This window comes from Desmodus rotundus, chromosome 7 (assembly GCF_022682495.2).
Source record: "Desmodus rotundus isolate HL8 chromosome 7, HLdesRot8A.1, whole genome shotgun sequence".
NCBI classification, from domain to species: Eukaryota; Metazoa; Chordata; class Mammalia; order Chiroptera; family Phyllostomidae; genus Desmodus; species Desmodus rotundus.
The window spans coordinates 5252516-5279348 of NC_071393.1; the positions used below are offsets into that span (position 1 = coordinate 5252516).

A 26833-nucleotide genomic window follows, 5' to 3' on the forward strand; every position below is an offset into this window, starting at 1 on the left:
CCACGGCAGCCACGTGCCTGCCACCCCAGCCAATCGCAGCGCACGCCGGTCCACGCAGGAGGCACCCAGCGGGTCGCCGACGGCGGCCGGGAGGCGGAAGTGGAGGCGGTTGTGGCTCTGAGGGTCGTGAGAGGAGCTGCTCCGCCGGGCGGCGGCAGCGGCGCTGAGGTGGTGGCGGCGCTTCCCACCCCGGGCCGCTCGGCCTCCCAGCTCGCCTCCCAGCCTCTTCGGAGCCCGCCGGGGCCTGCGCCGGCCAGCGCCTGCCCTATGAGTGTGTCACTGGTTGTCATCCGACTGGAGCTCGCAGAACACTCAACCGTCCCCGCTGGCTTCGGCTTCAGCGCCGCAGGTGTGCCCCGCCGCCTTCCGCGTAGCCCGCTTCTGGGCCCCGGGGAACGTGTCTTCCGGTAGAACCAGGCGGGGAAAGAGCGCGCGAGGGCCCTCACCTCAGGAAGAAGCCGGGAGGGGGCTGGTTCCCCCTCTCTCCATTTTTCGGAGGCCTTCCGGGCCCCTCCCTTGGCGCCCACCCGCGGGAGCGCGGTTTGTACCTGGCGCGGCGCGGCTCCGCCCCGGTCGGCGTGGAGTTTTGGAAGTTGCTTTCCTCCAGGCATCGTGGCGGCGGGGGGCCGGACTCCCGCCGAGGGCCCCGGGTTTAGCCGTTCCTCCTTGAAGAAAACACTCACTTAGGCGCCATGTATTATAACAATGGGGATGATTGTAACTAACGTTTGTGCACTTCCCGTATCCCAGTGCTGCCCGGTATGCACTATTTTTATGTTAACAGCTCTTAGGTTGGATGGGTGGGGGCGCCGTGTCACAAATTGGGAAACTGAAACCCAGTGATTACGTGACTTGCCCACGATTACCTGTAAGTGGAGAGACTGGCTAACTCAGAGCCGGGCTCGAGAGTCCGGAATTCTTCCTTAGCAGCCACATGACCGCCTTAGGCTGGGAATGCAGCTGTGACTGTTCCTTGGACCGCAGACAATTACCTAATTCTTAACATTCAAGAAATACTTACCGGGTGCTCCCTGTCTGCTGAGCAGTAGTCTACGTGCAGAATCAGACGTGGCCCCTGCCGTAAGGGAGCCAGCAGTTCACTGGGGGGGGACAGATGAATTAATTACGGAATAAATCTAGAACTACAGCTGGGCTAAGTGAAGGTAAGGAAGAGACAGTTTGGGAAACTATTACAAGAGGCTCCGTTTGGTTTGGGGAGAGGGACTGAGGCAGGTAGGGATGGAGGTGTTGGAAACTTTCCTGAGTGTATGAATTTGGGAGCTGCAAATTGAAGATTGAAGATGATTTAATGAGGTGCGAGCCCTTTTCAAAGGCTAAAAGTGATCTCTGAGTTCTGAAAGTCAACCAGCTCTACATAGTCACTTCTACATAGGTGAGTCATTGATGCATTCAGACGTTTATGTAAACCTGTAAAGAGCTTCCGGCCTGTGCTGGGGAGGCGCTGCGGTGTCAGTGGTGGGAAAAACAGGTCTGGTCTCTGCCCTTGTAGAACTTTTATATTAAGGCTAGTTCAGTCGAGTCTCCTAATTCCTTTCGCGTTTGTGTGTTTCTTTGACTTAAGACAGTGGTCCTAGATTTGCAGGAGTCTCACACAGGGTGTTTAAGAGGACTACCCCTAAAGGTATTTGCATGTTTTATTGGTGATAATGACTTGATACCTTCATTTTGGGCTCAACACACAGTTGTACGACACTAGGTATTACAGAATGGTTGGTTCTTCCGGACATAATCACTGTGAAAGCTTCTTTAAGCCATTACTCTCATTGAATTGCTTTAAAGTGAATAATTTCAGTGGAACAGCCCTGCATTTCTGAATTTATTGCACCGGGTGTTTATCGACTGTCCGCTGGGCACTGCAGGAGCCCCAGAAGGGAGTGAGATGGAGGGAAGCAACAGAGAGAAGAGGGAAACCTGTCAATGGATACATTAAGAGTGGAGAGGAGCCCGTTTTATTATCAGGTATTAATCATTCATGTGTTCTTCAGCCAGGGAAATGTCTGATGAGGAGATCAAAAAGAAGACACTTGCTTCAGCTGCAGCCTGTTTAGAAGGGAAGTCACCAGGGGAGAAAGCAGCAATCATACATCAGCATCTTGGTCGTCGAGAAATGACAGACGTGATCATTGAGACCATAAAGTCCAACCCAGGTATGCTTTCTAACACCCTAGACGCTTCTGTAATGTAAGTCTCTGGTAGTTTGCTTTACACACGTCGATCAATGAGCCCATGATGTTTTATCTTTCACTGACCGTGCCTTGCTTGAGATTGTCAAGCCACATTTTATCTTCCCAAATATTTCTCCTAAATTAATCCTAACAAGCTGAGTTGACAACTCTAATCAGTGAGGAGAGCTGCTGACCACCTAGGTCAGTGGCAGATCATGAATGAATCCAGATAAGCATGATGTGGGCCCCCACCCCCACCCTGTTCTGCCAGCTCGCTCCAACCAAGGGACTGGACGTATGCTACATACCAGCATGGAGGTGGTCAGAACTGGTAGGTTTGGTTTTCAAACTTAACAGCTCTGAATGTTCCACTTAAAAGTGCATGACGTAAGGTACCTGCTTTTATTATGGCACTGCCAAATGTAAGAGCCATCCTTGAGTTTCTGAGGGCGGTAATGAGATTTTTATGGGGCAAAGAGCACTTTGAATTTGAGATGCCCGCGAAACGCAGCTGTTCTATGACTCTAGTTTTTAATGGAACGTTACAATTTCGCTGTCAAAGCTTATTCTTCTGACTCAAAATTTTAATCTAATCAGAATCCTTAAGCATATTTCCTATCAATTTATAACCTGCTAATTTTTGATTTGTGAAAGATGAGCTGAAAGCTACAGTAGAAGAAAGGAAGTCTTCAGAAGCATCCTCCCCTGCACAGAGAAGTAAAGATCAAAGTAAAGAAAGCATAAATGCTGCTCCCGATTCTCCATCCAAACAGCTTCCAGACCAGATTTCATTCTTCAGTGGAAATCCGTCAGTTGAAATAGTTCATGGTATCATGCATCTATATAAGACAAAGTAAGAAAAACCACTTTCCTTTTGAGTCGGTCCAGTTTTTGTTTTAGGAAAGAGAAAAATTTTTTGTCCTGAAGGGAAGTGGCTATTTTAAGCTTCAAAAAGATGGTACTTTTCTATATTGTGTGTTAGAAAATTCTTACATGATTTACATTTGATCAATCCTGTAGATTGGATTAGAGCTTCTCAGGAAAATGTTCCCTGAGAAGACAGGCATGCAGGGTGATTGGAAAATTGAAAGAAAAGAAGATAGAAAAGAAAAAAATATAAATGACCCATAACATCACAGTAGTCTCATATCCCCCCAGATCTTTTTGAAAGAAACTGAGAAAGTAGGTAATGGATTGTAATTTCATCACCTCTTTTTACCCTTTTCTGTGGTCCAAGCAAAGCTTGCAGGAGCCCAAAACAAAGGAAGCATTTGGCTATATAATCTTTAAACTGGGCCATCAGCTCCTGGGATAATTGTGAGCTGATCTCTTTAAAGGCTGTCCTTGTCCTAACTTGCTTATGAAATTCCTACCAGGAAACAGTGAATACTCAGGTAGTCATTTGGAGTCACGGCTGTTGAGGTGAGTTTGCAGCATTTCAAAAGCAAATTGCTTTGAGGGAGGTTTTTTTCCTCTCTATTCCAGCTATTCCAACCCAGCAACACTTTCTGTAATCTTCAGAGTGGTTCAGAATTTCCTTTCTTATATTTAGCACTCTTTTCTATACCCTTTACAGAAGTCCACAGTTAGAATTGTGCTTCTAGGTTACATAATGAGAGATTATTTTTAAAAACTAATGAGAACAAGACACAAACTGCAAATTGCCTAATGCAGATTTGTAACCATAACAGGCCTTTAACCGAAGATGAAAAATTTTAGTGGCGGGTGTGATGTAGAACATTTTGAAGCTAACCTTAAACATCATTGCAGATATGTTTAAGGGATTTTGCGTTTACCCATGTAAGTGTGGGTTTTCCGGTAAAAGAATAGTCTGTTTAAATCGATTTGTGAAATATTGTAAGTTTTATTTTTTCACATTTTCTTGGACATAAGAGTTGTCTAGTGTTGTGTGAATTAACCATACCTCCTCGTCTATTCAAGACAGTCTAATTGTTGTCTCGTTAGTAAGATGACCTCCTTAAAAGAAGACGTGAGGCGCAGTGCCATGCTGTGCATCCTCACAGTCCCTGCTACAATGACCAGTCATGACCTTATGAAGTTTGTCGCCCCATTTAATGAAGTAATTGAACAAATGAAAATCATCAGAGACTCTACTCCAAATCAATATATGGTGCTGATAAAGTTTAGCACACAGGTAAAAGTTAAGATATTAAAAATCTCTTTGCCACAGAAACTGTGTTTTTAAAACTGTGTGATGCTAGCTGTGTGTGTGATTTACAATAGTTTGCACTTTAAGACTCACACATGTCTTCTAGGGTGTTGTAATTCTAGAAGCATTTCCAAACTCATTAGCAGACACTAAATTCTAATTCATAAATCACATCGGGTATGAAATGTAGGGGTGTGTGTGTGTTTATCCAATGGTAACTATTCCAGTAGAACAATAGTTTCCAAACTTTTAAAAGTTGACACTAATTATTATGTGCCATTATAACATTATGCCCCTGCTTCTTTCATTCTCTTAAAAGACATTCTTTGGCACATTTTAGAAAGTAAAATCTCTTTTTTTTAAATTTTGGTGGTGAACGATTTTCCTGACATTTCTTGAAGTATTAAAGATGCTTTAGAATTCTGATTGGAAATCACTGCAATAGAGAGACAGAAACACTGAAAGAATGGTGATATTTTCAGTTTTTAAAAGTTTTGTGCATTATAACACATACTTTTTGATACAAGCAAGTTTGCCATACACTCCATTTCACTAGTTGCATTAAGCAATGTTTTCCGTGTGTCTCAGTTCTAAAGATGTTAGAAAGATTCTCTTAGTTTTACATGTTTGTTCTTGAGTGTGCATATTTCTATATGAATGTAAAAATGAGATAAGCATTAGGTATCATCCAGGTTATTAAAGAGCTACCTTGTCTATAGTCTCATTTATTTGTTTTTTAATAACCTTTTATATTTGTTTATTCATTAATTTTGAAATGCAGCTTTGTTAAAAATTACTTCTATCTCACCTCGTTGATAAACAGGCTTCCTGAATTTGCCCCAGATAAATAGTTCCAATTTTCAGATTGACAAAAATGAGTGTGTCTGTAGGATCATTTGCCATTACCTCTGACTAGTCACCAAGACTTGTGGGTGAAAAGGAGCCCATGACTCAAGGCCCACTTGTCATTTCCTTCTTCCTCGTCGTAGGAATCCAGAGTTGACCGCAGTAGCAGTCAGTCATTGGCCATGGGAAGGAAAACAGAGAAGTGAGAGTTGGATTGTGTGTATACCTGTTCCATGGCCCACAGGACGAGAACCCGTAGTGTGGAGTTCTGTGTACGAGAGGGTGCACAGTTGTTGTCTCTAACCTTTGAAAGCACCCTGCCATGGAAGGAGACGTTTAAAACAAGTGTTTCAACTGTCCTGAGCCTTAGACTTTACAAGTTGAGAACAGAAAATCACTTAAACAGCCACAGTCACTGACTATCAAGACACCTTCCAAGGTCGCTGAAGAGCTTTGCAAGCAATGGGCAAGTGGTAGCAGGTGTAACAATAAGGACAGTGGTGATGATACGCAACCTTTATTGACTACTTGTTCTGTACCATTCACTGTGCTATGTGCTTAATGTGCATCACCTCATGTAATCCTCACTACATCCCTGTAAGGTAGACAAGTACTATTGTTGTCCTTGTTTTACAAACGAGGAAACTGACTGCATAGGTACCAAGGTTGGTGATTTGCTTAGGGTTACACAGCCTAAATAATGTGACTGAGCTGGGATGGAGCCCTCACTTTAATCCCTATGGTCTGTCCCTCTTCCAGTAGGGTTGGGATCAAAGTGGGGAAGGGAAGATAGAGGCTGTTTGCAAGAAATTGCATAATGGCAGTAATTTAGTTACTGTTTCTACTTAACAATTAAGCATTTCAAGAAAAAGCCATTGCTCTTAAAGAATGGAGAAAGCCATTTTAGGTTGCCTCCTCTTAGTATTAAGGAGACAAATTATCAAAAAAGTAGTTTTTAGCATTTTGAAGTTAATAAATGCACTGTACCTGACACACAGGTTGTTTTCTGAAAGAAAATGCCTCCTTTCCCCTGCTAAATATAACTGTTCAGAATTGATCATCCTGCCCCAGCCGGTGTTGCTCAGTTGGTTAGGTGCAGTCCCCCAAACTGAAAGGTGGCTGGTTGGATTCCATGTCGGGGCACATGCCTGGGGTGTAGGTTCAGCCCCCAGTCAGGGCATCTATGGAAGACAGCCAATTGATGTTTCTTTTTTACATCAATGTTTCTCTCCCTCTCTTTCTCCCACTTTCCCCCTTTCTCTTCCCTAAAATCAAAAAGGAAAAAGAAGGATAATCAGCCCATACTTGATTACATCATCAGAGTGAAATTAAAAGCTACTGCAAAGCTTACAAGCTTTTCCTGTTAAAATTCAAAACTACGTGAGGGTAGACCTGCAAGGCAATTTCAGCCTGGTACAGACTTGAATATCTTCCTAATGTTAACAATGAGGCATTTCCTTATGCAGAGCACCCCCTGCCCCCAAGCAGCCTGTCTACACTGATAGGGCCAAAGCACACAACTTCCTATGTTTGGGCTAATGGCCAATGGAAGTGAGATCCAGACAAGCCTTGGCCTCTCTGCTGCCTCTAAAAATTGCTGAGTTTAAAAACTGAAATCATCTCTTTGTTATTTTCTACTGAGGCTCATCTAGTCTAGAAGATGTAGTTTACTTGTGTTCATATTCACAAATGCCTTTACAAGGGACTATTCTGATTTCATCTATCTTCCACTCCAAGAGAGGGAGACTATTAGTATTATAAAGGCTCGTTCATCTTGCTTTTTGTGTTACATTCTAGGTTATTGAAAATCTCCTAATGGGATCCTTATCTATCACGTGTTACCATTATTTGATTTATTAAAGAGAAGGAGTTAGCTTTTTACTCCATACCAGTTCACTGGTCCTTTATTTTTTTAAACATAGATGCTAACACTTTTTAAAAAAGACTAGTCCCTAACAATTGTCAGTTAGGACGTGGTTCCAAGCTTTGCAAAAATACATGTTTATGTTCAGCTGCTGTAAAAGTGCTGACTAGGGGGGAAAGTATTGCTGTCCAGGGAAATGTTGGCCATTGCTGGTTGAATATTAAAATTATACTGGCTGTCAGCTGATGGCACTTCTGTGGCTTTGGCTAGTTGTAGTAAATCATGATGTATCAGGAAACATTGTAGAGATGTAGAGTATTGACCTGCAGAGTTTGATGAGCCTATGAACCCGCTTCCTGCATCCATAGATGTTACTTCTGACTGCTCCTCTCTTAAGTATAAGTTTGAAAAGGTGATGAAGAGATTAATTGAAGCTATGTATCATGAATATAAAGCTCTTTTTCAGGATCTCTCTCAATTTTTTCCTTTTCCCCATTGGTGTACCTAGGCCGATGCAGATAGTTTTTATATGGCATGCAATGGTCGCCAGTTCAACTCAATAGAAGATGATGTTTGCCAACTGGTCTATGTGGAAAGGGCTGAAGTACTGAAGTCTGAAGATGTGAGTATGAGTACTTCTTATATTTGATGTAAATAGCAGAGTGGCGTAAAGCCGAATGTTAAGATATCTATGAAAATGTCCAAAAAGGCCAATCCATAGAGACAAAAAGTGGATTAATGAGAAGAATTGGAGACGAGTATGAGTTTTCTTTTTAGGGTGACAGAAATGTTCTAGAATTAGGTAGTGGCGATGGATGCTCAGACTTGTGAATATACTTAAAAAAATGCTGAATTGTACACTTTAAAATGGTGAATTTTATCTCAATTTTTAAAAGTTGTCCAAAAATGTAAAACAAAATACCTGAAAGGATATTATCTGTATTTTTTTAAAGATTTTATTTATGTATTTTTAGACAGAGGGGAACATTGATTGGTTGCCTCTCGCATGCCCCCAACCAGGCACCCGGCCTGCAACCCAGACATATGTCCAGACTGGGAATGGAACCTGTGACCTTTTGGTCCACAGGACAACTCCCAATTGACTGACGCACAACAGTCAGGGCCATTATCTGTATTATTAAAATTGAATGTTCAACTATTCCACATTGATGAAATATCACCTGGATTCTAAAAGAATTATTTTTGTTTTAAATATCAACCCGTAATCTCCATCCTGCTTCTTGATTCTGTTTCAATATCAGTTTGTAATTGCTCTGATCTACCACCCTCCATGGGAACTTTTCCTACAGGATGTGCTCACTCGAATCATTTTATAAAATAGATTTAGCTCTGTTATATTTTTAAGACTTCCTTTCTTTTAAAGTAGACCTAGAGGTCTTTATATTTTGAAATTAACTTGGTGGAAATAAGTTCTGATTACATTCTTCTATCATTGGATTAGGTAAAATAAAAGTCGGTAAGTGGTAAAATCAGCCTTGCTTTATGCAAGGTGCCCAAGGCCTCAGTTTTAGATTCTTTTCTAATGAACATGGCTTCTTGGGGGATTTCCTGTGGATATCTACTCTTCAGTGACCGTAGACTCGTGTGATTTTTCTCAGCATGTCTTTATATGCACGCCTCAATAATTCCTGCGCATCTTTTTTTTTTTCTGTAAAAACATGTTGTTTCATTGAGTCAACATAATTAATAAAGTAGCCAGATGTGAAGATAGCCACAATTTTCATATTAATAAAGATTCCACTCCTTGGAATTTCTCTGGCTGTGGCTCCATTTTTAAGTCTAACAGAAATTGGGGATTACTTTCTTGACTGAGTTCATGGGGCTTTGCCTCCTACATTGCGTCCAGAGGGGTTTCTTGGTTTAGTCTTGAACTATTTTCTGTAGCTACTTTGAAAAATGTTTACCCCCCGGTACTTAATTCCTGCTCATGTTACAGCTGATGGGGTTCGGGTCAAATATTACTGCCTCAGGGGTGCCTTTCCTGACCCCCTACACCATCATGTCCCCTCCTTCACACGCTGTTACAGCTTCATGCACTCGCTTTCCTAGCACGTATGACCATTGGTGATTATACTTTTTTTAGAAAACTTGATTTTTCTCTTGATTAGATTTTAAGGTCTATGAGGGTGGAGCTGACCTTGTTTTTTCAGATTTACTGAATCTGTTTTGCTCACCATTGTCCCACACCTAAACAGCATTGGGCACACAGAGCAGGGGCTCAATAAGTGTGTATTAAATCAGTAAGTAAATGGCCCTGGCTGGTGCAGCTCAGTGGATTGAGTGCTGGCCTATGAACCAATGGGTCACTAGTTCGATTCCCAGTCCAGGGCACATGCCTGGGTTGTGGGCTGGGTCCCCAGTAGAGGGCGCTCGAGAGGCAACCACCTATTGACGTTTCTCTCCCTCTTTCTCCCTCCCTCCCCCTCTAGCAGTAGATAAATGAAATCTTTAAAATAATCAGTAAATAAATAAAATAATAAAACCAGTGTTGATATTATTATCACTTAATAGAAAATATAAAGCTTTTATCTACTCTTTGGAAAAAAATTGTTCAGATCCATGGCTACTCTGCTTTTCTTCATGTGTGTTCTGTTAACAGTCATAGACCTTTACAGTTAGAGTGAGGAGTCTGGTAACATTTTAGATTCTTTGTAAGGTTTTGGCAGGAGTCTCCCTTCCAAGAGTGTCAGCTCTGTGAAGGCAGGGAGCTTTGCTTTGTTTACCTCCGTATCCCTAATGCCTAGCACAGCGCTGGGAAGATAGGGGGTGCTCAGTGTTTGCTGCGTGAATGAAAATCTTACCAATTTACATTATTTGCACAGAGCAATAATGTTGAGAACATCCTGCCAAGAGTCAAAAAGCAACAGGAAAACTATTGTTTTTTAAAAAACAAAAACTGGTGGGTGAAGAGTGAAACTTATGTGAGGTGTCCCCTCTAGGGTGCCAGCCTCCCTGTGATGGACCTGACCGAGCTCCCCAAGTGCACGGTGTGTCTGGAGCGCATGGATGAGTCTGTGAATGGCATCCTCACCACGTTGTGCAACCACAGCTTCCACAGCCAGTGTCTGCAGCGCTGGGATGACACGACGTGAGTACAGGAGCTTACCTCCCACCTTGTCAAAGCCCACTGTTGCCCTTTCCAGGATAAAAAATAGCCACCCCCCAAAAACGAGCCACTCCAAGTATTTGACTTTTTAAATCTGGGCTCCATGATAGCAAAAAGGTCACATGGAAGGACCTTCTTTTTTTTTGCTTTCCCAAGTTTATATGGGAATCAGCATTCTTAGACTAATTCCTTTTTAATATGTTGATTCTGAATCCTTGTGGAATTTCCCAAGGCAGCATGAGTTGTTTCCTTCCAGGAGCCAGAGAGTGAGGGAGAAAGAAAGTGAAGCTTAGATGTGAGGCTCTTACACTAAAATGAAATCTAGGTCTAAAATCTTGTTTCTTTCCTGTACTTGATACCTCCCATTTTCTTTGGCTTTCTTACCCATTGGGCTGTAACAGTTTCCCATCATAGGTTTATCACACTGTTGACAAATGTGAGGAAGGTTGATGGCTTGGTGGCCAGAAGTAACAGCAGTCACTAAGGATGAGGTGCGCACACTCTGCAGAGGCCTTATTGGTAGGGTGGCATTGTGCAGGTAAAGAACTGAGGTAGAACCTGGACCTTTTTCTTCCTTTTTTTAAATCAAGCATTGTTGCTCCCTTTGCAAACTGCAGTGTGGGACTCAGCTAGAAAGGTAAGTCATACCTGGCCTTGTACAGTAGAGAGAAGAAAACGCAGAATCAAATAGTCATACAAATAAATGTGAAGTTCATAACCATAACAGGTGTCACAAAGGGGCAACGTGCAGCGCTGTGACTGGAGAACTAGGGCCCTGACACAGCCAGGGCTGTCGGAGAAGTGACATCTCAAGGCGGGTGAGTAGGAGTTAGCCAGGTGAAGAGGTGCCCCTAAAAGAAGGCAGTGTTGGGGAGGGGTATGTAAGAGCAGGGGAGGATCACCTTCCAAAGGCCAGAAGTTAGGAGGGGTGAAAGTCCACAGGAATCTCTTGTTCTCCACCCTCAAGTGACCAGAAGAACGCCAGCTTTCAGAGAGCAGGGACCTTGTCTGACTTGTTCGCCACTGTGCCCCTCACACCTAACAGGAGACCTGGTGCCTAGTAAGCTGAGGACAGTGAGACAAGGAAGGGATTAGGATAGAAGCAGCAACAGGTGGGAGCCTAGGCGGAGCTGCTGTGGCTCTCTAGAAAGGTTAAGGGAAGGAAGTGAGCCAGGGCAGAGCTGCTGTCACCTCACTGGAGAGTCAGAGGAAAGGGGACCTTGGAGACAGGTTCAGGGGTTTAGCCCTGGATGAGCTGCCACTTCCCGTTGCTCCCCTGCTTGCAAGCGTCATGGGTACCCTTAGGAGATGCTGGCCTTGGGAAGAAAAAGGGGTGGGCGTGCTCCCGGCAGGGACAGCACGCTCAGTTTGTTTTTTATTCATCCAGCCGCTGCTGCAGCCACCACACAGACCAAAGGGATGACAGAGAGCTAGTTTCTAGCTTTGACAAGACACCTGGTGCTTTCCAGCCATTTTGTTACTTCTTTGAGTTGTCTTCTCTCTCTCTCTCTCTCTCTTTTTTTTTTAAGAGTTTAGTTAGACAGAGGGGAAGGGAAAAAGAGAGAGAGAGAAACAACAATGTGTGGTTGCCTCTCACTCGCCCCCAGGTGGAGAACCTGGCCTGCAACCCAGGCATGTGCCCTGACTGGGAATCAGATGGTTCACAGGCCAGTGCTCAATCCACTGAGCCACACCAGCCAGGGCTGGATTTTTTTCAATGCCTCTTTTTTTCCCCCATCTCTATTGAAGTATAATTGACAGTCAGAAATTACATATTTAAGGTGTGTGACTGGTGACCCAATATATGTATACATTGTGAAATATTCACCACAAGCCAATCAACATGTCTCTCATACCATTACCATTTCCCTCTTTTCTTTCTTTCTTTTTTTTTTTCTCTTCCCTTCCTTCCTCCCTCTTTTTCTTTCTCTCTTTCTCTTTTTATTTTTTTGTGGTAAGAGCATCCATGATCTACCCTCTTAGCAAATATTTTATACATAGCACAGTATCGTCAACTGTCACATTTACACCAATTCTGCAGAACTTACTCATCTTACATAACTGAACTTCGTGCCTTTTGACATCTTTGTGTTTTCCCTCCCTGCCCCCGGGTCCTGGTAACCTCCTTTCTACTCTGTGTATCTGTGAGTTTGTGTTCAGTGCCATTTTTATTGGCTTTTTGTAAATCAAAACTGGAGTACTCAGAGAGCACTGGTATCTGCTTTCACGCGATGTCATTGTACAGAAAAACGTCCTGTGTGTTTCAGGAAGTATATCAACTTCTTTTTTTCACTTTGGTCAAATTTACTACAGATTTTCATTCTAACTCTTAGGAGCAGTCTTGAAAGGACAAGATACATTTTAAATGATCTAAACCTTTGGGAAGTGGGGACAAAGCAGATTGATTAAAGTAAAAATTACCTTACGGCTAACCAGACGTGAAACCAAATTAATAATTAGTCTTTCAAAGGTCCTAATTCTAACCTGTAGATATTTAGTTTTTTGATTATGTAAGCTTTAGACAGGAGAGTGGGCAAAGGTATAAGGCAGATGAAGATTTCTCTTTTTTCCTCTGCTTTATCAAGACTTGATATTTTTTTCATTTTGTTTGCAAGTAGCTCAGAAGTGTATTTTGAGTGATATTTTTAATTGTGATAAAAGTATATTAGAGAGGGAGAGTTTAAACTTCAGTTTTTGATTTTGGGGTTATGTAACAGCTGTTTTATATTTAACCTGTATCATTATCTTTTGGTGTCCTGAATAGGTGCCCTGTTTGCCGGTACTGTCAAACTCCAGAGCCAGTAGAGGAAAATAAGTGTTTTGAGTGTGGTGTTCAGGAAGTAAGTAATGGGTGATGGGAAAGATTAATGAACACAGCTTTAATTGTCTGAGGTTTTCTTCTGCCCTGCATGGCTTAAATTCTTATGAATTCTTTTTGGAGACTGATTCTTTTTCTTTTTTATCTAGTGTCATGCAAGAAATAAAACTAAAAAAATTACTTGATTTCTAAGCAAAATATGCTTTTATTCTTTGTTCTTTGAAAAAGCGTACACTTTTATTGATAAATTATGAATTTTTTTCTTGATATTTACATAGAGTTCTATTAAAATCAGAGCAAGAAAATGATCCATAAAAGCATCCTTGCTTGTTGGGTTTTAAACATACATTAAAACTCCCATAGAAACAACTCTAAATCGTATTCTCTGTCAGCCCCCTTTCTACGGTGAATGGAGCAGGTCATGTATTTTCATGTAATTACGATCATATCTTCTTCTTGGCAGAACCTTTGGATTTGTTTAATATGTGGCCACATAGGATGTGGGCGATACGTAAGTCGACACGCTTATAAGCACTTTGAGGAGACCCAGCACACGTATGCCATGCAGCTGACCAACCATCGAGTCTGGGACTACGCTGGAGGTGAGCACCGCTCTCATGCTTTCGTTTGTGTGAAAACTTCTTGAGAGTCTCTCCACTTTCTCTCGCAGCTTGAAATCTTCCTGGCAGCTGCCGCAGACTCAAGCCCTACAGGGCACTATTTCCTGTGAATGGCCTGAAACGCATGTTATAAAGAGAGTTGATGCTTCTACTCTTGCCCTCTTGTTCTTTTTTTAAATTCAAATGATTTATCCTACTTTTAAAGAAATATTGCAATATAGATCTGTAAAAACAAAAATTTTGTCAGTTATGGAGTTAAGAGTATGGAGACCCTTTTCATTCTGAGAGAAAAATGCCTTGGTTGACTTATTCTTTTCTTTAGATAATTATGTCCATCGACTGGTTGCAAGTAAAACAGATGGAAAAATAGTACAGTATGAATGTGAGGGTGATACTTGCCAGGAAGAGAAAATAGATGCCTTACAGTTAGAGGTAAGATAAGTTATTAGTAATTACTAAGTAGCTATTTCTACCACTTTTTACTATTCTAACATAAATGATGTTTTGGGCTTTTAATTTTTTTTAAACAATATAGCCTTATTTATTTAAAAAATGTTACACATTTTTTGAGAACCATTTTTAGTATCTTCCCATTTTCCTTACAGATTTCTCTTTTTTAAAAAAAGCATTTTTTTATTGTTATTCTGTTACAGCTGTCCCAGTTTTTCCTTCTTTGCCCTCCTTTGGGATTTTAATTTTACCATTGACTCTGCATGTCAGCTTTTTAAAAAATTCTATTACTGCTGTGAAGGATTATTAAAATATTTTATTGTCATTTTCTTCTTTGAAAGTCTAAATTTCATTGTGCCTTATTTTCAATATGATGTTCCAAGTTGTCTCAAGTTCAGTATTAAGGTGTCCTCTGTAGCTGCTCTAAGACGGGAAGTTAAGAATCTTCCTGTCAACAATAAAAAATTTTTAAAAAAAAGAATCTTCCTGTTGGCATTATAGTAGCAGTTGGAAACTGAGCAGACTTGGTCAGAATGAGGAAACCCCAATGGTATTTTTCCATGCCTGAGGAGCTTTTCCCTATATATTGGGCTGGCATTTTATGAATTAGAGGCTTTTATACACAAGTATATACTCAAAGTTCATATTTTCTGAATTTGAAGCTTGTATCCATAAAGGTATCTTGGGTATTCATATATTTGAAGAAACAACAAAATTAGCACAATCTGGTTTTTCTCCGTAGCAGTAAATACCATCCCCTAATAAAATTGATGATGTGTAAATTTTATGTTAATGAAGGAGAGGTTTACCATGAGTCCTGTTTTATAAATTTCAAAATGATTATTTTAAAAACAAATACCTTAATCTTGGGAGGAAATAGACATTTGAAAACTTGTTCATCTCAAGGCTTTTAAGTTCTGATAGATCAGTAGAGTGGCCTAAAATAAGGCTGGTGTTGTTACCATTAATCAATCGTATTGATATGACAGAAGTTCAAACCTTTTACACTAAGTTTTTAGAATGAGTAACCCTTCCACATGACTGCAGGTCCATTCAATGATTATTTTATTGAGGGCTGCCGCGCTTCCTGGAGATGGGACTGCAGCATCCAACAAGCTCCCTGCCTTCTTGGAGCATACCTTCTGGTGACGCAGACACATTCTCCTGATTGTCCTCTCCGTGTTGCACTTTCAGTCTCTTCTCTAGCCTGCACACTTGTTTAGATCTAGTCTTCTAGAACAGTCTTTCCAAAATGCAGGTATGGTCTGGCCACTCCTTGGCACACATTCTCGATGTAATGTCCCAGAGCCTTCCGCAGGCCTCATGGGTGTCACCACTTTGTCTCTGAAGAGACCTGAACATCCACAGCGCACATCTGGGTTCAGTAGTTCTCTGGGGTCGCACCTCTCTTTCTGTCGTCTCCTCCTGTCTGTTACGAGCCCTCTCAAATCTCTCTCTCAGAAGTCCTGCCGTGTCCTACTGTCAGAAGTCATCTGTCCTTTCCCTGCAGTTACACAGCACTGTTCGTTCATCCATGTAGTCAGGCAGCAAGAGTTTCTTAATATCCAGTGTGTCCCAGGCTCTGAGGGTACAGAAATAAAGATATAACACTTGCTTTCCAAGGTTATATCTTTGAAATAATGCCATCCAGACAAGGAAGACAGGTAGATAAACCAGGGATTAAGTGCTAGTGTTGTAAGTGCTATTAATGATAGGCACAGTGCTGAGGGAGCTGAGAGAGGAGCCACTTAACCCAAGGCTGGGAGGGATGGGGACAGCTTCCTATGGGGGGGAAGCAGGAGGTGAGGAAGAGTAGTTGGGTGAGCTGATTTGAATTCACTTTGACTTAAAAACCATGTTCTTCTTCTTAAAGTCAGCTTGAACAGGAACCTAAGTTTTTTTACTATGCGTTCTCTGTTTGCCCCTGACTAGATCATAAGCCCCAGGATGACAGGAGTATAATTGCAGTTTAGTTAGCAGAGTGGAACCAAGGTGTAACATGTATTTTGATGGTTACTCTTACTTTTCCATAGGTCATTGAAAGTCAGGTTTTAATTGGATTTCAGGCTGACAACAGTGACTTACGTTTTGTTGTTTATTCTCTATGTTTTCAGTATTCATATTTACTAACAAGCCAGCTGGAATCTCAGCGAATCTACTGGGAAAACAAGATAGTCCGGATAGAGAAGGACACAGCAGAAGAAGTAAGTTTCTGGTTTAGTGACTGCTGAAATGCCACGTTGCGGGGCAATCTCATGTCGGGGTGGGAAAAGGCAGAGCTACAGGGACAGAGGAATCTCAGAATCTTTCCTTCTCAGTCTGATAGACAGGTAAAGACCGTTTTGCCTCTAAAAAGAAACCTTTCTTCTACATATGTCAGTTACATCTCAATAAAGCTGGAGTTAGGTGGGAGAAAAAAAACAACAAGAATTTGGAATAATTTAACCCACCCCAGAAACCTAACTCTAGACCAGAATTCTAGAAAGAAGTGGTAAGCACCTGAATTGTCATTACATTAGAGACTTAGCCAATATCAGGGAACAAGCACTTCCGGACCACAATGAGAATGAAATTAATCCAAAAAAAACCCTCTATTGCAGATGCAATCAACTAAGTATAATTTAAGAAGGGGAGGGAGTCAGACGTATATTCTCACATAGGATTACTAAATCAAGTGTACATAAGATCAAGCAAAAGTTTTATTGTATGCTGAGCTCAATACCATATTAAGTTAAAGAAGAAGTAAAATACCTGGCATGTACCCCCCGAGAAAAAGGAAAAAAGAAACCTTGGATTTAAAAGCTTTAGTGGGGGCTTGGGGTGTTGTTTGTTAACCTCAGTAATGTTTTCTAGTGCCTGGTGTAATTGTATTTAAAAAATGGAAGTATGTACATGAGGGCTGTAATTTGAGTCAGCCAGTTGGTTTGCCAGCTTGGGAACAGCTGCTTTGGGGAGCTGAACATGGGCCTCTGAGATGACAAGACGTTACTTCGGAGTTGATGGGAACAAAACTGGGCAGAAATGCTGAAACTTCCATGGTCACCATGGTTCCTTATTGGTCTAGAGCAGCAACTTTCAAGCGGTGTGCCAAGAATTTTTAAAATTTGTGACACCTGACTATCTAGTCAGGAGCACTGACCTCTTTTCCCTTAGACTGTCAAAAAAATGACAACAGCCAACACAACAGTAGCTGTCTGGTGTGAATCAACCAAAATTATACCTATGTATTTTTTTTGGTCAGATCAGCAAAAAATACATTTTTTGGTGTGCAGCAGAATTTTAGTAATTATTTGTGCCATGACATGAAAAAGGTTGAAAATCGCTGGTCTAGGGCAATGGTTTTCAGATTTTTAACAAAGATGCCCTTTACTACTTCAACATTTAAAAGAGAAAAGTGGTGTGGTTTTGGTGGAAACCCAGGTGGAGGTCCCAGAGTCCACCTGCTTGGTTTTCCCTTTGTCTCCAGAATGTATAAGGAACCCAGAGGGTTCCAAAGAGGGAGTTTGAAAACCAGTGAACACTGGAGGATCATGTATAATTAGGATTCTAGGAACCATTTTCTACACCTACAAACAGTGTTCATAATTCATTGATTCCCCTAATATTAAATAAACGCTTTGAAATTTTTTACGTGATAACTTTTTGAATCCCCACTAGTACCTGGGCTTTCAGATGGGGACTGCCGAGCTGGGCTTGGGGCTCACCTCCTAGTAGGATTATCCTGGAGCCGAGCAGGCAGGGCCGAGCTCTTTCCTAATGCCAGGCCCATGGGCCCTAGTTTCTGGGTGTGGCCACAAATGAGGAGAAATCAAGTTTTTAAAAATGAGGCTTGCCCTGGCCAGTGTGGCTCAGTTGGTTGGAGCATCATCCCATAACTGAAAGGCTGCAGGTTCAATTCTCAGTCAGGGCACATACCTAGGTTGGAGATTCGATCCCAGATCCCCAATCCCCTATACCCGATTCCCTGTTTGATGCATACAGGAGGCATCCAATTAGTGCTTCTCTATCCCATCGACATTTCTCTCTCTGTCCCTTTCTCTCTCTAAAAGCAATGAAAAAAAATGTCTTCAGGTAAGGATAAAAATAAAAATAAGGCTTAACACTAGCTTTAAAATTATCTTTAGTTAAAAGTTCTTGATGAAATTCTTATAAAACCTTCCAAGCAATGGAAATACCTTTCCAGAGGCACTCAAGTCCTGAATAGGGCTTGACTGGAGCACATGGGGGGAAGGGCGTGTCTCTCTGACAGCTCTCAGGAGAGAGAGCCCTAGTCGCAGCCACTTGGTGTCCAGTGATGGGTTCCCAGGGAAGAGGGGCACTGGCAACCCAAGCAGCCTCACTAATGGGCTTTTCCATGGGCTGTACCAGCATGACCACCTAAAGTACTTCGTGCAGACCCTCGGGAGCTAAGCTCAGGATTCTCTCTGCCTTTTAAGATTCTTTAGGATTAGCTGCATTCTCTAACACATGCCCACGAAAAGTCAAGTGTCAGGGAAGCTAAAACCTGAAACTTGTGCTTAAGTTTAGGTAGGGATAAGACAAAGGCAAGGGCAGCCCTAAATGAAAAGCTTGAAGGGCTTGAAAAGGATGTTTCATTGTCTAATGACAAATATTGTTCACCAACAAGTTAATGGAAGATGCAAGCCTTTGTTCCTGCCCCCAGTCTCCTTTTGACCAGCCCTCTGTCCATGGGCACCTCCTACAGTAGAGCATGTGCAAGGGTTAGCAGTAACCGAGCGTGGGTTTCACTGACGGCGATTCTTGTTTGTGTGCCTCATGAAAGTTAGTGGTGGGTAGGGGAGGGGATGAAGGTCGAGCTTCTTTGTGAACTTGAATTATACTGTTCCTGTCCCCCAGTGCCTTAGGTAGTACCGTTATTATAGCATGTGAGCAGAGTCTGTTCTCATGAATCTCATACCCACTTGAAGGTCCTCAGTTTCAACGGGGCCACGTATGAGGAACGTAGACTAGGCCATCAGGACAAGGGAATTCCCCGCAAGGTACCACTTTTCTCTGCGGACCTCTGGATCCATGTTAGCGATCAGTTTGTTTCCAGCTGTGGGCTGAAAAGTAACTTTGGTGGGCCACAACTGGCATTTTTATTAATAAAATAATAAACAAGATAGGTGTAAAATATCAGAATGCATCACATTTAATATTCTTTTGTGAAACTCCTGTTTCAGTGGTGTGTGTGTGTGTACTGAATGCTTCTTTCTTTGGACTGATGAATAGAAATTTTTTAAAAACACTAATTTAAATCACTGTAACATTCCATCTATAGCATCTGAAAGCAATATTAAAAAGCTTTTGGGGTTACTTGGTATTTTTCATTTTGATTTAAATGTGTTTGGCTTAAGTGTCTTTAGTGATCAAAACATGACAATTTGATTCCATTTCTGTCCTTTCTGATTTCCCTAAACTAACAGGAGCCAGTTTGGAGAAAATGTCAAAAGGATCTAATGCTTTTTTATTTTAAAGCAATACTGAGGAGAAAATGAATGACAGACTAGAATTAAAGCAATTTTAAAGCTATTTTTATTTTTATGACAGAGAAAAAACCAGAAATCTCCCTTTAATTGCATGTTTTTTCTACTTAATGGTAGTTGGCTATAAAGTTAATTTTTCCAAAGCAGTTTTTTTCTTAGTATTATAAAGGGGGAAGCAGTACTTTTTAGAAACCTGCTAGGGAGGCCATATGGCAAGTATTTAAAAAGAAAGTTAAATATTTCTGCTAACTCGATTGGAGCGTCGTCCTGATACGCCAAGGTTGCAGGTTCAATCCCTGGTCAGGGCCCATACAAGAAACAACCAATGAATGCATAAATAAGTAGAACAACAAAGCGATGTTTCTCTCACTCTCTTCCTTTCTCTCTCTCTCAAATCAATAAGTAAAGCAATTTTTAAAAGGACGTGTTAAAAGCAATAACACTTTCTTTGGGACAACATATGCATCCTGGATCTCTGCTGAGTTTAGTTAGATCTTGCCCTGAGGTCACTTTTCCTTTGCTGTACAACCTAAGCCTACAGTGTAGTGAAAGAGAGGTTTAAAACTTGGCTTTGGACCCAGACTGGGGGTCCAGTCCTGGACCCACACACTCTTATCTGGGTGACCTTGGATGTATTGCCTCAGTTTCTGTAAAAAGCTGGCATACTTAAGTCATAGGTGTGTTATAAGAAGATACTGCTTATAAAACACCTAGCAGGTTCCTGGGCCATAGGATTTAAATTCTCAGTTACTTTCAATTCCTATCACTATTGCCTCATGATTTACCCAACCTCACTGCTTCCCCCTTCCCACCTAATCTTCTCCCCATGTCGTAGGGTCAGTAGAGGTCAGGCATTTCCTAAATCTGTACATCTTTACCTTGGAGTGAATCTAAGTTTTTAAGATGTAATATGAATGAGTTCTGTATGAATTGCCTTTATTATAAAGAACTCAGTAAAACAAGAACTGATTATATTCCATGTGGCTTCATGGTACATGAGAGATTTAGTAGTGAGTTGAGGGTGGGAAACCCCAAAGAAAATCAGTTAGATTAGATAACCTTCTTGGATTATTTGGGTAATAGTTTTTGGAATGTAATCTCAGGAGGTAAAAAACAATGGTGAGTTAAGAATGGGAAGCCCTGTTGTAGTGTCTCTAACCAACCGTCTCCTACTCTACTGCCTAAAATTCATTCTTTACTTTCGAGCAGTTTCACTTGACATTCAGGAGCTCCTGATCCTTTTTTTATTCTGGTATAAAGAAATAGTGAGAAAAAAAAGGATTTCTCAAAAATGTTTAGTCCTCTTACAGGAATTCTTTAAAATGATTGTCTTAAATTTTCTAAGTTTGGGTTGTCAACATGACACACAGGTAATTGGGGGGAAATTGAGAAGTTAGCCCCAAAGGCCACACAAAGACAAAGGTCACTTTATCTTTGTGAAATGAAACTGGTCTCTGTTTGGCTCTGGAGGGGTAGCTCAGTTGGTTAGAACATTGTCCTGATACACCAAGGTTGCAGGTTTGGTCCCTGGTTAAGGCACATGCAGGAAGCAACCAATGAATGCGTAAATGACTGGAACAACAAATTGATGTTCCCCCCCCCCCACACACCTCTCTCTCAAATTAAAAAAAGAAACCTCTGTTTGCTTTTTCAGATTAACAACATGAAGGCCAAATTTAAAGAAACAATTGAGAAATGTGATAATCTGGAGCACAGACTAAATGATCTCCTAAAAGAAAAGCAGTCTGTGGAAAGAAAGTAGGTATAACTTGCCTATTCCTTAAAATTGGTATTTTATTGTAACAGTAATTATGTAAGCAGTTGATTTCCTTCATTCCTAGGGAAATACTGGTTTTCAAGTGGCTCACCAGGTTTTTAGGAGTTGTACTGTGATTTCGTGTTTATTAAAAAACACGGTGTGTCATGCCGATGGGTGCCATGTGGAATGCAGTGTCCTCTCCTGATATCTGTGTGCTTGTGATATGCACAAGTATTTTCCACTTCGTCTGGAGCAGGCAATTTCCTTGTGCCCAAAGCCATAGTGACAGAGAAATGGCAGTTAGGAAAGAGCCTGTGTCTGAGCTGGAGATGGCATGTGTTCTGACCTTGAACAAGAATTAAAGGCCACAGAAGTTAAACATGAGGCACAAAACTCGTGAGCAGCATGGCAAGACCGTAACTGCTGCTCTTGGGTGGGAAGGTAGCTACTGCTACGGAAATCTTTCTGGTTTAAGTTATATTCACAAAAATAACGACTTTTACCTCTGGACAAATGGATAAAAATAAACTTATGGGGGTAATTGTTCCTTAAAAAGTTTTTTAAAATAGTTCTTTCATTTTGGAGTAAATTTAGATTTACAGAGGTTACAAGGGTAGCACAAAGAGTTCCCATTTACCCTTCGTACATTTCCCCCATTGTCAGAAGTTGGGTTCTTGTTTTTTTTTTTTAAGATTGTATTTATTTATTTATTTTTAGAGAGAGGGGAAGGGAGGGAGAAAGGGAGTGAGAAAAACATCTATCAGTCGCCTCTCACATGCCCCAACCAGGCATGTGCCCGACCAGGAATCAAACCAGTGACCTTTTGGTTTGCAGGATGATGCCCAACACACTGGGCTACACCAGTCAGGGCAGAAGTTGGATTTTTTGTAAAGACTTTTGTACATGTGTGGTACAAATCTATATAACATAACATTTTCCATTTTACCATTTTTAAGTGTACAGTTCGTTGACATTAGGTACATTCACAGTGCTGTTCAACTGTCACCATTATCTTTGTCCAAACTTTTTCATCACCCCAAATAGGAGCTTTCCACCAAAGGTTTCTTTTTTAACTGTTGTAAAAACACTACAACATTAGTAAAAATAAAAATCAGAAATTCTTCTATACTTTTACCACCCTAACAAATTGAACTGTATTAAAGAATTAAAAAGTTAAAATTGGAAGTTCTCCTAGATCCTGACAACTAGAGATTACCATCATTGATGGTACCCGTGAGTATTTATTCTTCCAGATCTTCTGCTGTTCCTATGTAAACATCTCACATACATAATTATTTGTTTCTACATAATTAGAATAATATTAGATACTCTATTTTGTTAAATACTGTTTTGGAGATTTTCTTTCACGTTGGCACATTTAGCTCTATCTTCAGCTTCATAATGGCTGAGTAGTACTCCATGATGTGGAGGTCCCACGATAATTTCAAGCAGGTCCCATTGATGGACATGTAAGCTGTCTCAGGTCTGACACTACTGTAAACAGCGTAGCAGTGAACATCTTTCTCCGTGGGTGAAGAAAGATGTTCAGCGCAGTCCTGAGTGTATCTATTTTATAGGATGTTCCTAGAGGTAGAGCAGCTGTGTCAAAGGGCATGTGAAATTATGACTTTCTAGTGATCTTGAAGTTGACCTCGAGAGTTTGTGCCAGTCCCCACTCCAGTGCCATGTATGGGAGTGCCTCTTCCCAGGTGTGAGCTCTTTGGCGTTCCTTTTTTTTTTTTTTTTTAAGATTTTATTTATTTTTAGGGAGAGGAGAAGGGAGAAAGAAAGAGAGGGAGAGAAACATCATTGTGTGGCTGCCTCTCGTGCACCCCCTACTGGGGACCTGGCCTGCAACCCAGGCATGTACCCTGATCGGGAATTGAACCGGCGACCCTTTGTTTCACAGGCTGGCACTCAGTCCACTGAGCCACACCAGCCAGGGCTCTTTGGCATTCTGATACATAAAAATGATGTCTAAATTTGTGATTCTTTGCTTGTAAGTAAGATTGGGCATCAAGAGTAAGGGCACTCCCTGTTCTTAAAAACCCTTCTCCAATAAATGCAGTGAGACCAGATCACTTAACTCTCCAAGAATATCCCTTTTCCTCTTAACTTCTTTATCATCCCTATCCTCTCTAAAGCCACCTATTTAACTATTGACTGCAAAACAGAGACGCAGAAGTTTTACCATGAATCACAGAATAGTTTTTGCTATGAAAATATTTCTGTGCTTAAAAAAGAAAAATTGTCTTGAAGCTCTACTTGGGTCAACTAGAGCAAAATTCTTGCTTTGCTTAGCTGTTGCAATGGTGGCAAACCAGTTTCTCTGAACAAGGAGGGAGGAGTCCCCCCTAAGTAGATTCTGAGATCATGGCTTCTCTGTTCAATCCCAGAGCAGAAAGGGGTCTGTGTCAGCAAATGAAAAATGTGCTTTTGTCTTCCTTTGTTTTGCAAAAGGTGCACTCAGCTCAACACAAAAGTAGCCAAACTCACCACAGAGCTCAAAGAGGAGCAGGAAATGAACAAGTGTTTGCGAGCCAATCAGGTCCTCCTGCAGAACAAGCTGAAGGAGGAGGAGAGGGTTTTGAAGGAGACCTGTGACCAGAAGGATCTGCAGATCACTGAGATCCAGGAACAGCTGCGTGACGTCATGTTCTACCTGGAGGCGCAGCAGAAGATCAACCACCTGCCCGCTGAAACCCGGCAGGAAATCCAGGAGGGACAGATCAACATCGCCATGGCCTCAGCCTCGAGCCCCGCCTCTTCTGGTGGTGGTGGGAAGCTGCCCTCTAGGAAGGGCCGCAGCAAGAGGGGCAAGTGACCTTCACAGAAACAGGTGTCCCTGGGACTCTTTTCCCTGGCACAGAGAGGGTGTGCTGGGGCCTAAATGTGAGGGTGGGCCCTAAATAAGTACAAGCAAGGATCAAGCTGCAGTTGTTTGGATCTTTCATTTGCTGGTGTTTGGTGTAATAAATGCAGAGGGCTGACGACTAGGAGAACTGATGGAAAAGGGCAGTGTTTTAAAAGGTGGCTGCTTTTTCCAACCTTAGTTCACTAACCTCAGACATTCTAATGACCATTTTGCCTTCCTACTTGATAGATGACCCAAATTTGTTGTGCGTTTTTCTGTTGTATTTATTGAGTTGGTATTTTTGATGTTCAGTTCTGGGGTCAGTAGGCAACATTACCTATTTCTAAAGCATCCAACCTCCCTGAGGTCATTGCAGCTGGCTTAGAGAGAGCTTCACACTGGCTGAGGATTCTTGAAAATTCCCGAGCATTAGTCTCATCATTGTCATCCCTCCCTGCCGCTGGGGAATTGAAGGACTGGTTGAATGTTATATGAAAAGAGGCTGGGCCTGTAAAGCAGGCACTGGCTTGTCTCCAGCAGCCATATCTTCTTGCTCTGGGGCTAGCCAGGAAAAACAAACAACCTACGGCAGGCTGAGTAGACCCGGTGTAGGAAAAATGGTGGTGTTTCCATTTTGTTTATTTTTGATGACTCTGCACCTCCCTATGAACCTCAAACGAGGAGGCTTACGGGTGACTCCAAGGCTCAAATCTCAGAGTGAACTTCCTAGCATCTAGCAAGAATGAGCAGGCAGATTTGTCATCCCTGTGAAAATGTAGAGTGAGGCCTCAGACTAGCTGATTGTGTGTTTTGCTGGGATCGGTGTTTTTTGAATGTTTACAAAAGATTGAGCTGCATTTTCAGGTTGCGGCTAGAGGGAGCTTGGGCAGATTTTCAATTATGCTTTCAAGCTATAACCAAAGGCTGTTTCTAAATCCGAAAATAAGAATTTTAACAGAGCCCCCTTGAAAACAGTCATGTAATGCTTGTGGGCCAACAAGAGGGGCTGTGTACTTTCTCTAGAAACATAGACGTCAAATAATTCATGATACGCCATAATGAGCAAAATTAAAGTAAGAGCCATTGGAACTTAGCTTCCAAAAGAGGTAAGCTGAATAGGTTAACAAGACAAACTGCTAAATGATGAGTTTGTTTTCTGCTTTATAATTAGCCAAAGCTCAAATTACCACATTTCAGAATTTTGGTTAGGCCTCATCCCCTTTGACATAAATGTCTTACAAGTTACTTGTTAGCACACCAACCATATTGCTAATCACCACCCATTGTTGTGGGAAGTGCTGCACAGCATTTCCCAAAGGACCTTACCTGTAACTGTGCAAAATGAATGTACTTAGACACTGTCAAGTTTTACTTAGGGCAGACCGACTGTAAGTCCCCCATGGACTTACCAGATATCACAGATATCTTAGAACAAGAGTGGGAATGTAAAGCATAACCTAATTCTCTTTCCTATAAAGATTCTATTTTATTTAAAATCTATTTTTACACTAGTTAGAATCCTGCTTTTTTGGCCAAGTACTTGTCTTGCATGTCTGACCTTGCAGAAGCTGGGGTGGATCAGAGCATACTAATGAAGAGAATTAGAAGTAGTTCACAAAGCTTGCTGGCTCCTCATTTCTCCGTGATCACCTCCATCAAGCGGCTCTACCACTAGCCGGGAGAACGCAGATTTTCTGTGCGGGTGCGATCATTGTTTTCAAAGGCTGTACCCAGAGGATTGAGCAAATAGGCAAATGTTTCCAAACTACTTGAAGGTTTCTAAAAAGTGTTGCAGAAAATAAAAATCCTAAGATATGTAAAGAAAATGTTTTTTTAAAAACCAGTTAAAGGGTTATGTTTGAATTTGACAAAATTACATAGGATAGAAGCTATTAGTGTTTTTTTTTTTCCAGGATGGAAATGAACCACTTAACATATCCATACTACCTTGAACAGTGAAATTGCATTAAAGTAAGCAAACTTTGAAATGACTCTTCTGCACGTGAAATTTGTGTCTCTGATTGACATTTGCTTGGGAGCTTGTATCTAAATAATCTGAGGAAATGTCAGTGGCCTTGATTTCAACCTTGCAACATTGTAGCGAGCAGCTAGATTAGTTTCATCCTTCTGCCCCTTTGCTCCAACTTCCCTAATTAACAGTAAGAACCTGAACAGATACAAATGAGAGAAAATTATTTTAATTTGGAGGCTTGGGGTAGGAGAAGACCCAGGCGCAACTCTTGTACTAAAAGCAATGAATTTATATACCTAAGACTTTTTTCCATACCTGTCACCATGCTGAGATTTATTTTTGGAAACTGTCACAAATGTGACTTGTTAGGATACACTGAGTAAGTTAAAGCATTGAAGCAACCACCCCCTCCTTGCTTGGGTGGTGGAACTGTCCTCCTCAAAAGGGCTGAGAAACTCTTAAATAGCCAGCCAGCTGAGTGTAGGAGCTTGTCAGATCATGAACGAACTGCCTTCTGTCATCACTTGGAAACCCCTCTCCTAGTGCAGTCAGCATCCACAAACTACGAATATTACCCTGAAGATTTGGCTGCTGTGCCCGATGCCGCATTGCTTGGGCTGGTGACAAATGCTGGCTGGTGGGATGAAGTCCACGGGCTCATCTAAAAACGGAAAGTCACAA

General features: G+C 41.6%; 1 protein-coding gene across 2 annotated transcripts; it reads left to right on the forward strand.

Annotated features, from left to right (window-relative positions):
• The first annotated feature begins 63 nt into the window (after nt 1–63).
• Nucleotides 64–26168, forward strand: BRAP (BRCA1 associated protein). 2 transcript variants are annotated; one of them, XM_024566753.4, is made up of 12 exons: nt 64–349; nt 2007–2168; nt 2841–3039; nt 4128–4341; nt 7575–7688; nt 10027–10175; nt 12958–13033; nt 13475–13613; nt 13954–14063; nt 16196–16285; nt 21222–21325; nt 23787–26168. In XM_024566753.4, exons 1-12 carry the CDS (start codon nt 268–270, stop codon nt 24148–24150), a joined length of 1803 nt encoding a protein of 600 aa, XP_024422521.1. In that variant the 5' UTR covers nt 64–267; the 3' UTR covers nt 24151–26168. The 2 variants fall into 2 exon arrangements, with proteins under 2 accessions (XP_024422521.1, XP_024422523.1); XM_024566755.4 differs by having other exon boundaries at nt 4152–4341.
• The last annotated feature ends 665 nt before the right edge of the window (nt 26169–26833 follow it).